At 44.3% G+C, this 13,782-nt stretch overlaps 1 protein-coding gene across 1 annotated transcript in view; it reads right to left on the bottom strand.

Moving 5' to 3' along the window:
- ZNF608 (zinc finger protein 608) overlaps positions 1 to 8,505 on the bottom strand; it is a 106,674-nt gene extending 98,169 nt beyond the window's left edge. Inside the window, 2 exon segments of the mRNA XM_027605920.2 lie at positions 6,254 to 7,353; positions 8,373 to 8,505. Of these exon segments, the coding sequence (XP_027461721.2) occupies positions 6,254 to 7,168 (915 nt within the window). The 5' untranslated portion in view covers positions 7,169 to 7,353; positions 8,373 to 8,505.
- Positions 8,506 to 13,782: the final 5,277 nt, after the last annotated feature.

Below are 13,782 nucleotides of genomic sequence, written 5' to 3' on the forward strand. Positions count from 1 at the left end.
CCCTTCCAGCCTCCTTAGGAAGGTGCTCTGCTAATAAACTTCCTTCTCCAGCCCCCTCTCCACCTTTCAAAACCTCTCCTCTTTCCTACAGCTCTTCAGAGCTCCTTTCTACTTCCTAGATGAGATGTGCTCCATTCATGAATCCTTGATTAAAGCCAATTTGATCTCTTAATTTACTCAGCTGAATTTAGCTGTTGAATAATGATCCACACACCTAAGAAACACGAGTTACAGGGCACCGACGTGATCCATATATTAGCCTCTAATGACGACCAACGTCATTCCTGAGGCAAAGTTTTCACCTGTTCTCTTGCCCATCTCTAAGCTGTACAGATTAAGAGAGTATGATTTACTGGTCAACAATCCTAGGGAAGAAGGGTGATTTCCACTGTGATATTGCTAGAAATTGCCCAGTATTTCCTTAGTTTCTGGCTTCCATGTTCTAGAACAATGCTCTACAAGTAACTTAGGAACAAACTGTTTAGTATTCAAGCAAAACCCTTGATGTTCAGATCACTGGCAAGTTCAGAGTGCTGGCAATCAAAACTATGTTGGGCTACAGTAATTACTATGAAAAACTTTTCAGCGCTTAATATTAAAGAATAGAATAACATGATCCTTCCACCTTTTCTACACCTCTAGAGTGTGTTCAACATGGCAATTATCTCCGTTCAAGAAGCAGAGTTTAAAATGCACTGAAACTCAATTATACCCATGACTTTTTAAACATAACACTTCAAAAGGCAGGTTTCATCACATTCAAATCGCTGAACAAAATCTTTTCCCCAACTTATAAAAAATAGATTTTTATCCCTCTCCCACGAGACCCCTTCATGTATAAAAACGATTGCTTTTTAGCTCCTGGACCCACTTTATTTTTTGCTTCATTAAAACAGAGGGAGGACGGAGCCACGATGAAAGACAAAGAGAGATTCCCATCTGATAAAGCCAGTTCCAAGGGCGGCTCTCCCAGACGTCCTGGGACGCCCAGCCTAGAACTGCCACCATTTAAAAAAAAAACCAGATCACACACTTGTTAACAAAAAACACATTACTTTGCGACTTTTAAAAATGCAAAGGAACTAGGAGTAGTAGATTTATGATTTAAGTGCTTGTGGCTAAAATAGCTTTCCAATTATCAAGGGCCTCTTAGGAAGAGCAAGAATGCATTATGTGTTAATGACCACAACCAGGGGTCCCTTCTTGACTCTTTTGTCAGAACCCGAACAGATCTTCCCCGCAGCTTCACCATTAACATGTCTGTTTCCTGTCAGCCCACTCAGAGATACTGTCATTTATCTCAGGAGGCACAAGCCCAGTCATTAGCTTCTATAAAAGACCTCAAACAAAGGCCGGATACTGTTTCACCCAGGGCTCTCACTAAACCCAGAACCAAGCTTAGTGTCTAAAAAGTCAAGGACTCAAAAGTTATCATCGTGAAGAGAATATTTTCCTCATTATCAACCATCCTAGATGCAGCTCTGAAGGAGAGCGAGAGCTACGGAGGGTCAACACCAGTCCAATGTGCTATCACGTACAATTAGATTACCCGATAAACGCTGACCAGAGTTAGCCTGGGAGAGCCTTCAGGTACCTACTAAATAGTGTGGTCTTTGAAGAACTGACCCCTCATTGTGATTGCCTGCAGGAACTGAATAACCATTATAAAGTGCTCAATGGCTGGGCTTCTGGAAATCTTTTAAAGAAAAGTGGAACTGGTTAAAATAAATGTAGGAACATGTGTTTTCACAGTGTTGCTCATATTACTGCAATTTCAAGTTTCTATGAAGTACCAGGTGAACTTTTTTAAATTAAAAAAACACACACACGCACAGACACAGTCAAAATTGAAGCAAATCTCAGCCATTCAATCCTTGTTTTTCAAGCTGAAAACGAAGAACAGATGGTACTTTCCATGTTGTTTGAATCTGGTTATTGAACACCTCTGTGGTTAGGGAGATTTCTGCTTAGCACTTTCGGCATACATTTCATTTACTAACTATAAAATGCTGCTTAGGAAAAATAAGTCTTTATAACACTCTAATTAAAACCATCTTGCAGCCAAGCAATTTCACTTGAAGAGCATTCTTAACCTGGTGACATTTGGACAATGACTCCGCACCCCACTCCCTTTTTTTTTCCAGACTATTTGCAAAGTTATTAAAAGTTGTTAAACATTACTCATCTCCTTTTAGCATAATCTTGATCGTGTGTGTGTGTGTGTGTGTGTGTGTGTGTGTGTGTGTGTGTGTTGTTTTTGTTTTTGTTTTCATCTCTCCAGCACACCCGCTACGTTTCAAATACTATGCTCAGGACTCAGCGATACGCCTGGGCACACAAATCCTCCCAAGTTCCTTGGGTTCTCACAGAAAACTTGATCAGGGAAAGGATGGCCTCTGCATCCACCTCAAAAAGCCCTGTCACCCTCCCAGGCAGCTTATTGAAAAGTAAGGAGCGGGATCAACGCTGATTGGGAGCCAGCCTTAGTTACCAACGTTTTTAACCGCTAAATCCCTTATGTAGCTTTCAAAACAGTTTGCTGTCCAACAACAATGGACTTTGTTCTTTAATTATAGCAAGTGACCTTTCTGCCCTTTTATTTCACAGTAGATAAACTGCACTCTCTAAGCAGAATTTGTAGGGGACACCAGACCGGGGGGGGGGGGGGGGGGGGGGGCGGCGCGGAGAGGGGGAGGCAGGCATATTGTCCACAAAACTCATTAATCAAAATATGTTCTTAAACAGCTCACACTCACTTAGAAAATGTGGCAGAATTCCCTAGTGAAGTGTAAAAGGCTTCTCCAAGAGAATAAAATAAAATGAATGATATCCCTTATAGACAGGTCCATTTGTAGACACCACCTTTAGGCTGTTAAGGCCTGGCTTAATGAAAGCAATATGATAGCAGGGAAGTAATTCTCTTTCCTGAATATGTCCTGAGTAGTCAGAACCCTGAGACCCAACTGTAAGCCCTCCTGTGCCTTTCATGTCTATTTAAGTATTAGGTGTTTTTAAGAATTCTCCTATGTAGTTGAGAATTTTCCGGCGATCAAATAAAACCATGTACCCTATTTAGCCTGGCCCGAGTGCCTGTGTCTGCTAAGTCAAAACTGTAAGACATTAAGGAGGGCCTCCATACAGGCTATTATGCTTTAAAAAGAAAGGAGGGGGAAGGTGGAGAAGCAGGTTTTTAACAACCCGAAGCCAACCCGTCAAATCTCCTTATTCAGACATGTCACTGGTGGCTTAACCACAAAATGGGCTACAGAAATATAGCTCAAACATCTTAGAATTATGGCATGTTTTGATTTTGTTCACGTATTAAGGGAGTGGCGACTTTTACAACATACTTGTGGTTTCCACATAAAGGAGTAGAACACTCACTGATTTAATTAGGTTTCATAAGGTCCAATTTATCATGTTTTACATGACTTTGTGTAGTGTAGAAACAGAATAAACAGACCAAAAATAGACATTTAAGCATGCTGTGAAAATTAACCGGTGACAGCAAGTCTTATGAATCTCCCGTGAAACCTCTCAACGGGGGGGGGGGGGGGGGACCCAGAAGAAAAGGGCACACACATCCACCCCCCCACCTTGGGTTTTCACATTTGGGCCCCTCACGAGCCACATCTGATTGCTGAAAATTAATCATCTTCACTTTTGAGACACTTACTCTTCACCGACCCAGAATATCAAGCAAGGCGGAAATTAAAACATTATACAAAACGTCAAAAAAAAACCTCTCAAAAGATGCCTCAGTGTGGAGATACTTTACCAGGTAAAGCGCGTCCTGCTTATACCTCCTTAAAAAAGGTAGCCTCCTCTCGTTAGGAAGCAGTCCCTAAATTGAGGTCTCATTTTCCCATCCGTGCATTAGTGGAATTAGAGTGACTTTCCCGGGGTGGCATGTGTGCGAGGGAGTGCCATCTTGGGGTGGCAAAGGAGGCCAGGAGTGGGGGGAGAGGAGGGGCGGGGAGAGGGTGGGGAGGAGAGCCTAAGGAACAGCGTTCCTGAGCCAGCACCCCCCTGCTTGACCGAGAATGGCCAGCGCTGCAGGATTCAAGCCCCTTGGAGCCATCCCTGAAGGGCCCCTGTGCCAACACCAGCGGCTACAGTTGGCGGAGGGCGGTGGGCTGCATCTAAATGCGCTGAGCTCTCTCCTCCCCTCCTCCACCCCGGCCCGGCCCCATCACGACTTGTTTGCTCTTCATTTATGTAATTCGTATTATCACATTTATACTGCTCTGACTGAAGATGAGTTGCATGTATATGAATAATTTAATTCCTCCATTCTTTATCCAGTTTCCTCTGTGACTGGAAAGTGAAAAGAACACAAAAACTGGAGAACCGACACCAGGCTCTAATCTCAGTTGCCATGACAGCAGCCTTTGAGATACAGAAATGTTCCGATTGCCAGCTAAACAAAATTGTTGAATGTGAACATTTGGCTGGAAGATTAAAAGGCTAAGGGGAATGCAAAAGGGCAGTACCTCCCACATTCCAGGCAGCAGTGAATCCAATCAAATGCTTCTGACTCCTTAACCACAGCCATTGTGAGCACTGGATTAGGGCAATTCATCTAGATAGTTAGAGCAGATTAGAAGTGCAATTTGAAGACTATTGGCAACAAAAGTAAATGCCCTACTGTACTAAGTAATAAGAAGATTTCAGAATGCCTTTTAGCAGAAATTGTGTGCAACTACACCATGAAATGTAAGAATCGAAACCTGGGATTTTTTAAAAATGCATTTCAATTTGTCAGTGTAAAAAGCTGTCTGACCCAAGGTATATGAATAAAAGAAGCGTCCGGAGGCTTTTGGTGATTTTGGCATCATCCACACTTTAATGGACCTTCCACAACCTCTTAAAACCAGAAAATCAGAACTTTCTTCCTGCGCTCCCACTTAAATCTTGAACCCACGAATGCGAAAATGGAAAGGTCTGAAGAGAGAGCAGTGAATAACTGGCCACAGAAATAATCACCCAAAGCCATCTGACAGTTCTGATCAAGTTAGACATTGGGGGGGGGGGAATCAAAGTATTTGATAAGCAGATTTCCAAACAACCATGCCATAAACCACAGGATGAGTTTTGCTTCTGCGAAGCACAACCTGCAGGATTAATCTAAAGGCTGATTTCATAAAAATATGACTCACACCCCCAGCTCACTCCCAAAGTGCCGGGTGGACAGAGCCCCTTCCATCCTGGGACACTATTCAACGCAGGACCGTCACCAGACCAGTAAGTCACAGGCCTCCAGCCCCAAATGGCACAGCCCCCAAGGGGCACTTTTTCAAAGGCAGTCTCTAGACCTTGAGACAATGACAGCGATGGCAGGAAGGGTCCACGTTGCTTAAATTGAGGATCCCCCATTACTCAAACGCCACCCAAGATTCTCGTCCCCTCTAGCTGTTGCCCCATCTCAGGAACCCCAATCAGCCCAGTGTCTTTCACTTTTCTTACCAACCTCTTCATTCCCTAGGCAAGCTAGAAATTCAAGTGATAACATCCTGAAATCTCCAGCTAAGAACCGGGTGAGGGAACCAGGGTAGAGAGTCCTAGAAACCACCCAAACCATTCCAGTCTTTCCACGCAGTTAGGAAACCAATGACCCCAGGACGCCAAGGCTGGGGTTTAAATTCAGGACCTGTAAGAGGAACCCACCCATCCAAGGAGGATACCCTTTGACAGAACTATTTGTTGGAGAAAGTCCCGAAAAAAGAAACAGGTTGAAGGAAGAGGGTAAATGAGAATCCTCGACCTAACCTCTTCCAGGGAGGGAACGTGAACCCCGCAGCTAAGGACACATTACCAGAAATACTAGGGCGGGCATATTAAAACCTAAGACAGCTCTCCTTAGGCGAGAAACCAGGACATGAGTCAAGCGGGTACATGAGCAGGTCTGCTATTAAAAGCACACCACCACCGGCCGACTGGCCAGGAGCCCCGGGGCAGGGCAAAAGGCCCTTGGAACACCCAGGCCCTCCCACCTGGGGACCCCAGACACTGAGCACGGCCCCTGGCCGCCGCAACAGCAGAAGCAAGAGCTAAAAGCAGTGCACCCAACTCAGCTCCCCCATTCCAAATTTCCACGGAAAGGATGCACACAACAGAAACCTCACAAAGAACCAGGAAGCACGAAGAAGTGTGAGGCACACAGAGGCACACCCCCCCCCCCCAAACAACACACACCCACACAGATGCACACAAAGAGGAAAGTGGGAAATCTAGGAAGGCGACTTGATCCTACCTTCTCGGTTTTCAGTTTCTTGATTCGCCTGTGGCTCTCCTCCTCCTCCTCTTCCTTCTTTACCAACATAGAGTTTCCCATGAGCCCTGAATCCGGGGCACTTTTGCTAACTTCCCCAGCAGCCGCGACGCTGCCACTCCCAGTGCCCCCGCAGTGGAAGGGGCTCGCGCCACCTCCATTGCTCTTGGCCCCAAAGCCATAGAGGTGCCCCCCGGAAGGGGCCTGGCTGCCACTGCCATTCTGGTGGCCCTGAAGCAGGTCGTGCTTGTCCTTCCTGGATTTCCCCGCATCCTTATCCCGCTTGGCGCCTCGGCTGCTCTGGCTTTTACCTGGCTTCTCCTCTTTGCTTTTCCCACAGGAGGCCGCCCCCGCGGTGGCAGCGGAGGGCCCCGTGCCCGGACTGCTGCCGTTGGGGTTGCCGCCGCCGCCGCCGCCGCCGCCGCTCACACTTTGACCCAGCGCTGAATTCATGCCAGTGGCCTCTCCAGGGCGCCCTTGGACTTCCTGCCTCTTGCCAGTGCCGCTGATCTCGGGAATCCCATACAAGGCAGCCGAAGGCAGAGATTTATTAGCATCCTTAGAAGTTTTACTCCTTTTCACTTTTGATTTGCTGGTCTCTTTGTGTGAATTCCCCTGGGGAGCAGAGGGCTGAACAGAAGCAAATTTTAGGCCATCAGCTAAGGCGGCCGTAGCACCGGCCCCACTGGAGGCCAGACCTCCACAATCCTTCGAGTTGCAGCTGCTAGTGGTGTTGGTGGAATTATTCATCTCAAATTTCTGTCTGTCCTTCTCCAAATCAGCGTCCAAATCAATTATTAAATTTCCAACCCCGATTTCCCAATCATCACCACTGTCATAAGTATCAACCGTATTTGGATCCACACCTTTTCCTGCAGTAGAAATGTTCACTGACATCCTGAAGATGAGCTCTCTAGAATAAAAATCCGATGAACTTTCCTTTGGAGATGAGGGGACATTCGTTTAGCTCCGCTGGGCTTTCTCTTAAAAAAAAAAAAAAATCTTCTAATCTTCCTCTTCTTTTTCCTGCCCCAGGAATGTGTCCAGAGATTTTACACCCTTCAGTCCAGGTCCACCTTTTCCTGTGAAGGGGGGGAAAAGTCGAATATTTCTTGTCTGGGTGTTACCAGAATAAAAAACGATTAATACTGGGGAGTCAGTAAGGGGTACAGGGAAGGATGGACAGCAAGGTGGCTCATATATTGTCTCCACAGTCGGGTTTAAAGGAAAATAACCAAACCCAAAAAACTTACCCACGACAGTGAGCATCTTAACAGTAGCTTTAAAAAAAAAAAAAAAAATTCCCTTTATCAACAGCATAAGGATAAGCACTTTTTTAAAAAGGCATTAAGATATCTTAAAGATCTGTGTCAAGTCCAGGAAGATTAAAAAAAAAAAGTTAGGATTTTTTTTTTCCTCATACATGTGATATCTCAACCCCAGAAACACAGCCTAAACACTCAGACAAGAGGGAGGAACACAGCTTTAAACATCCCCAAACATGTCCTAGATCGTGCAGTTTCAAAGACCAGACCCTGGAAGTTCTCTGGGGCTAGTTTCAGAATGATGTTTCTAAATTTTCCTTATTTCTAATTTTATTACTTCTTTTTACAAATCGTCTGGGCAATCTGTTTTTTGTTCCCAGTAAGGAACAGGAAAAACAACGATAACCACCCCCCCCAAACACATACTCTCTCTTCCCCAACAGTTTATACCATTTTATTTTTGAAAGACACACACAAATGTCTTTAAGAGCGTTTTTCTATAAAAATGACAGTGCTAAAATAAAAGGCTGAATACCTGCCTTTTGAGGGGAAAAAAATTACATATAAACAATTCTACCATATTCCTAGGTCACAGACTTGCTCAATTTGTTAAATATGGTGCTACTGACTGGACGGGGAAACTGATTAAGACATGCACTTTAAGTAGTCTGCGCCAAGGTGGCCTCAATGACCGCAAATGAGTGTGTGTTTGACAAAGATCAGTTAAAACGGTTTTTAAAGGGATCAGCCCCTTTTAACAGTTGTCGAGAAAAATAAATAAATATACATACACACACACACACACACACACACACACACACACAGACATTGCTTACCTTTAATCCTTTATCATTTTTTAATTAGGCCAGCAAATCAAAATGCCTTTCCCACTCCACTCGGCAAACAAGCCTGTGCCTCATTTTACTTAAACACCAAATGATCAAGAAGGAAGAAACCAAATAACACATCTCAGCCAGAATAATCACTCGATAACATTATTCCACCTCCCCACCCCCCTTTTGGCAAGCGGATCAGGAGTCCTTTTCTCCTTAAAAAAATGTGTCACTGTACAGCTGGAAGATAATGTTTCACATTCACAACAGAAGTACCAAAGGTTTTTTTTTCCTCTTAACAAGCATCGAGAATAATAGGTTTAAAAAAAGAGAGAGAGAGAGAGAGCTTAGAGAAAAAAGTTTTCCCAACTTCTCATTCCGCCTTCAGTTCCAGACTTCAGAGTCACCGTGATCAGTAAGTAATGATCCCATGTAGCAAACCTACAGGCGTCCGCTAGTAACAAGACAGAATGTGCTAACATCGGGATAAATTAGTGAAAGGGAAGAAAGAATAAGAAGAAACGACTGAAAATCTGGGCTGGATTCCGCCTGTTAGTCGGGAAGTGGCATTTTTCCGCCCGTCCTGACAGATTTGATTTCTTGAACTAACTTAAGAGGAAAGGAGGGGGAAGGCGAGGGGGGAGGGGGAGAGGAAAGGAGGGGGAGGGGGAGGAAGAAAGGGTAGGATGAGAAGCCCAGCAAGAGGAGAAAAAGAAAGGTGTGGAGGGGGAGGGGAGCAGATGATTCAGTGAGCTGATAAACCAGTTATAACAGCATTCGCTCGGGGCGGGGGGCGGTGGGCGGCGGGGTGAGGGAAATAACGGCGTTCAAAATTGGTTCAGTCTTCGAAACCCAAAGGATGTGCTGTTTTCCTGTTTTATGTTGTTTTAAGAAAAAGGAACCGAGTTCCTAGTATAGTCCCCGGGGGTGGGGGGAGGGGGGAAATCCGCTGTCGCTCAAGCCAATCAGTCATGTGGTAATTCAATAATTAGAGTCAAAAAAAAAAAGATTTTTTTTTTTAAGGCGACCTTTTTCGGGACAGTTTTTCCCATTGATAGTCGCAGCAAACGGTGCGTCTCCCTTTTATTTATTTTTCTCTCCTCCTCCCACGCCCACCCCCTCCTGTGTTTAGTCAGATGGCCCCGGAGCTTGGCTTAGTATTTTTAATTAGCTGGCGTTTGGAAGCTAAAAGCAGTAATGAATTGTTGATGGATTGGAAGTGGAGAGTCGCTTTGCTGGAAATGTCGGGGCTGGGAGAGGGGGATGGGCGAGTTAGCAACAACCAACCATCTAAAAGGAGCGATTTTGTTACAGTGCAAGCCTTTCACATCACGTGAGGATCAAGGGCTCAATTGGTTGTCGTGAGAACAAAAATGGTGACAAGCGTATCAAGAAAATACTGATCTGGTCTTTAAAAAAAAGCTGAAGGTCTCTCCCCTCCCCCTGCACACACTCCCCCCCCCCGCCGCCGCCGCCGCCGCCGCCGCCGCCGCCGCCGCCGCCGCCGCCTCCTCCCCGCGCCCCCACCCCCCTGCGGTGGGCGCAGCTACAAGTTATGAATGTGAAACATTTCTCGCAGATCTAGGCTCTTGGAAGTTCGAAGGAGTGAAACGTAATGAGCACAAGAGCAAAGCAGATGTTTTAAAGAAACACCTTATAAACCTTTCCTCAACTTATCTCCAATTTGTCGGCTTTCCCGAGGGGCCAGGGATGGGGACGCCCAGAAGAGGGGGGGAGGGCACCTCCAAGCTACTTGGGTTTTAGGGACCCCCTCATGTCTTAAACAAAGAAAAACATTTTGCTAGTTCCCAAGCCAGGTCCTGTAATAAACACACCATTGTTACTCTATTTGTGGGTTTGTTTGGGTTGGGTGGGGCTTTTTTTCCCCCCTTAATGGTGTTTTTGCTGCTTTGCTTTTTTAAGGAGGTGGAAAATGGTAATTACAACCATTACATGTAATGGGTGACTATTCCCTTGTTTAATATTAAATTATTGGGCACTAGGATGTGGCAAGAGACAGAAATCGGCTTGTTCTGCCCTTGCCCCCATTTTCCTGGCTCGGTTTGGAAGAGGGTCTTGCCCAGCTAGGATAGGAAAGGGAGGGGGCGAGGTGAACTAGGGAATGGACACTGCAGATCAGTATATGTAACTGTGTCACTTTTATTCTCCTTGGGTTACAGCCCAAAAGGTAATTTACTCTAAGTTACCCCGAGTGCCCAGTCAAGCTTAATTTGTGTGAAGAAGTTACAAATGCTTCACCCTCCACTGAATAAAATTCACCCTTCTTGGGTTGTTGTTCTCAATGCAAAAGCCAAACCCTGTAACTAGTTCCTCATTTTAATGCATAAAACTCGCACATTCCCCTGCATGAAGTCCCCGCTAAGTGCTATATAGAGACACACCACGCAACCGTACTTACGGTCTGTATTGGATCGAGTTGACCTTTTCCTTCTAACTGCATTGAATGTGTTTGGTTGCAGCCGCTTTATTTTGGAAATTATAATCTCTTCAACAAATTTATTATTAAAGAAGATGGACCATCAAATGTCACAGACCGTCCTGTGTATTTTTTATAAAAGCAAAAATTAAAATTAAAAAAAAAGAAAAGAAAAATCCCCCTGGTGCACACACACCACAAGCTTGTTCTGCAACACTGAAATCAGGACTGAAACACAACACACACACAGGGGGAGTGGAGCAAAAGGAGCTCTCAGCCTCTATACCTGAAAGGGACTTTTCTTTGTTCCCATTGCCCTTTCGCATCGGGCCAATCAGAGAGCAGCTTTTATGAAACTGGGCTCTCTCATTGGCTAGCTGCTTTCTCTTGGCTACTGTAGGGGGTTGAGATACACACACGTATAAAACACACTGAGAGCGGGTGGGGGTGCGGTGGGGGGTGGTTGTGGAGACAAAGCGTTTTATTTTCCAACCAGATTGGGGTTGAGGAACCTCCTGCAGTAAGGAAGGGGGGGAAAATGGTGCGCCCGTTTCAATGACTACATCATTCACATAAAACACTTATTTATTAAAACAAATCTCAAACAGGCTGCGAGGAAAGGATGTCGGTAAATACAAGTTTGATTGTGTTATCTTGGGGGAAATAATGTATGTGATCGCTCGATGGCAGAGGGAAGCCAAATGAGCCACTAGCGTGTAGCGAGGAGAAAAGGGGAGGCTGGCTGTGTGGAAATGACTGAGAGCGGTTTTTGCTCGCTTCCCTTCCTTGTTGCAAGGACTCGGCAGCGCGAACTCCCAAGACTGATTTTCTGTCCTGCAGCTTCTGGCTTTCAACCCTCCCCCACCACTTTGCCCTTCTTCCAATTTTTTTTTTTTTTCACCCCCGTTGTCTCTCTTTTTACTCCCTGATTAAATAAGAAAAATCGATCCGGGGGTAAAGGCGGTGGTGGGGAAACAAGTAACCCTTTTGTTTCCAGTCTTCTGGTCTACAAGCACTGAAGTGTGAACACTGGCAACCATTTAACCACCACTACGGGAACAGTTCTTCCCTGGAATTTGTAACAAATCTTTTCCACCTGGTCCTAGGCTGCTCCAAAAAATAAATAAATAAATAAAAAATAAAAGAACGTCCCAGCCAACCATATTTCACACCTCGGTCCAGCCTCATTTTTTACAAAATCGATTTGTGGGAGATAAATACACTAGAAAGATTAACCCGTTGAACAGTCCCAGTGAGCATTTTTAAACAGAAAGGTTGTCAGAGTTCCCCATCCCCCCAAATCTTTAACCCTATCTTAGGGAAGAGGGGGGTGGTCAAAGTCTTCTATGACTGCTACACGGCTCAATCCACCAGGAATACGGAAACGTTTTAGAGTTTATTATAGGACGAATGCCAACAACCAAGTTAATGGGACTCTGAGGTCGCAGGATAAGACGTTATATAAAATAACAAGTATTGTAACAGCTAATATACTTAAAGTACTGTATTTATCTATATTAAGCCTTTAAAACACTTTTATTTTTAATTTTTCACTGTTATTTGCCATTCCTTTTAGGAGCTACAATGTGGAGATTTTAAAATCAAAGTGTGATCTGAGTTTCACTGAAAGCATCATGATCCCAAGCGTTAAAGATCCAGCACTACTGTAATTTCCACCTGACAACTGCAATGTGGGAATGTGTCTTCACTGAGTCAAATGGACATATAAAGTGGATTAGTGCTAGCAAAAGACGGCTTATGATGTAAATATTCAGTGATGACTTTGTGGGTCAATAAAAATATTTATGTCACATGTTTTAAGTAATGTCTATTGACTCTTGTTTGAGCTTTCAATATATCTAGTTCTTAAAAAAAAAAAGCCTCCAATTAGTTGTTTCACTACCCATGATGAACTCAATATGATGCTGCAAACAGTAATAAACAGCAGTTTCCACCCTTTCCTGAGGTCTATAAACTAGAGGAATGCAATCTAGGATAGTCCTTAGGTCTCCCTAAATAGATCTGTATGCAAATCAATACTGTACATCAACAAATGAAATGGGGCAAATTAGCCACCTGATATTCATGTACCCTCCATTTTAGCTTTGATATTTGTTTTATATTTTTGAATGTACAGAGTTTACAATTTTTTTATGTCCCATTGATAATAACACGGCACCATATGGTGATTTTTTTTTTTTTTAAACTTTTCTTCCTTTGGAAGAGTGGTTCCTCAAACCTATAGATCACTCTTGGGCACTCCAGGGTCTCCGAGGTATCCACTCCATTTCAGGCTTTGGAAGACCATGGCTACCCCATATATTATATCGCCTTGGAAAAATCAATTGCCAGCTCTTATAACAACTGGACTTCAAAAAGCGCAGAAAATAAGCTCTGAACTTGGAAAGGGTACAAGCATTCCTCCAACACACTCCCTTGGTAAAAAGCAAATCACACGGCCTGCAGCATAGATTTGAGTATAACTAAAACCAAAGCTCAGGCTTCCTAACACTCAAATAATCTGATCTAACCCTAACATTAACACCTAATCCTAAATCTAAAACTTTTTTGTTAAGGAAGCCCCACTGGCTAAAGATAGAGGCTTCTGCCAAACTCAGTCAACATATTTAACCCAAACCATTTTCCTCCCATTCCAAGAGCGCCACACTCCATTTGCACCCCACCCCCATCGCCTGCCCTCCACATTCTTCCCGAAGATTTGAATAAGCCGGAGTTGTTATGCTGGCTTTGCGTGTGTTTGTTTTGTTTTGTTTGACAAAGGGGGCAATCAAGAGACATCAGAGGGCTATCAGCTAATTGATGAGTGAAACTAAGATAATTAACTACCCGCTTTAGAAAATCAGAGCTATTCCCCTCACAAAATTGGGAGGTTCTCGATTTGGGAGAAGAAAATTTTATCTTTTTCTCTTCTGGGATACCAGGAACACACTGGTCTCCACACTAACATCCACACGC

Source organism: Zalophus californianus, chromosome 5 (assembly GCF_009762305.2).
Source record: "Zalophus californianus isolate mZalCal1 chromosome 5, mZalCal1.pri.v2, whole genome shotgun sequence".
NCBI classification, from domain to species: Eukaryota; Metazoa; Chordata; class Mammalia; order Carnivora; family Otariidae; genus Zalophus; species Zalophus californianus.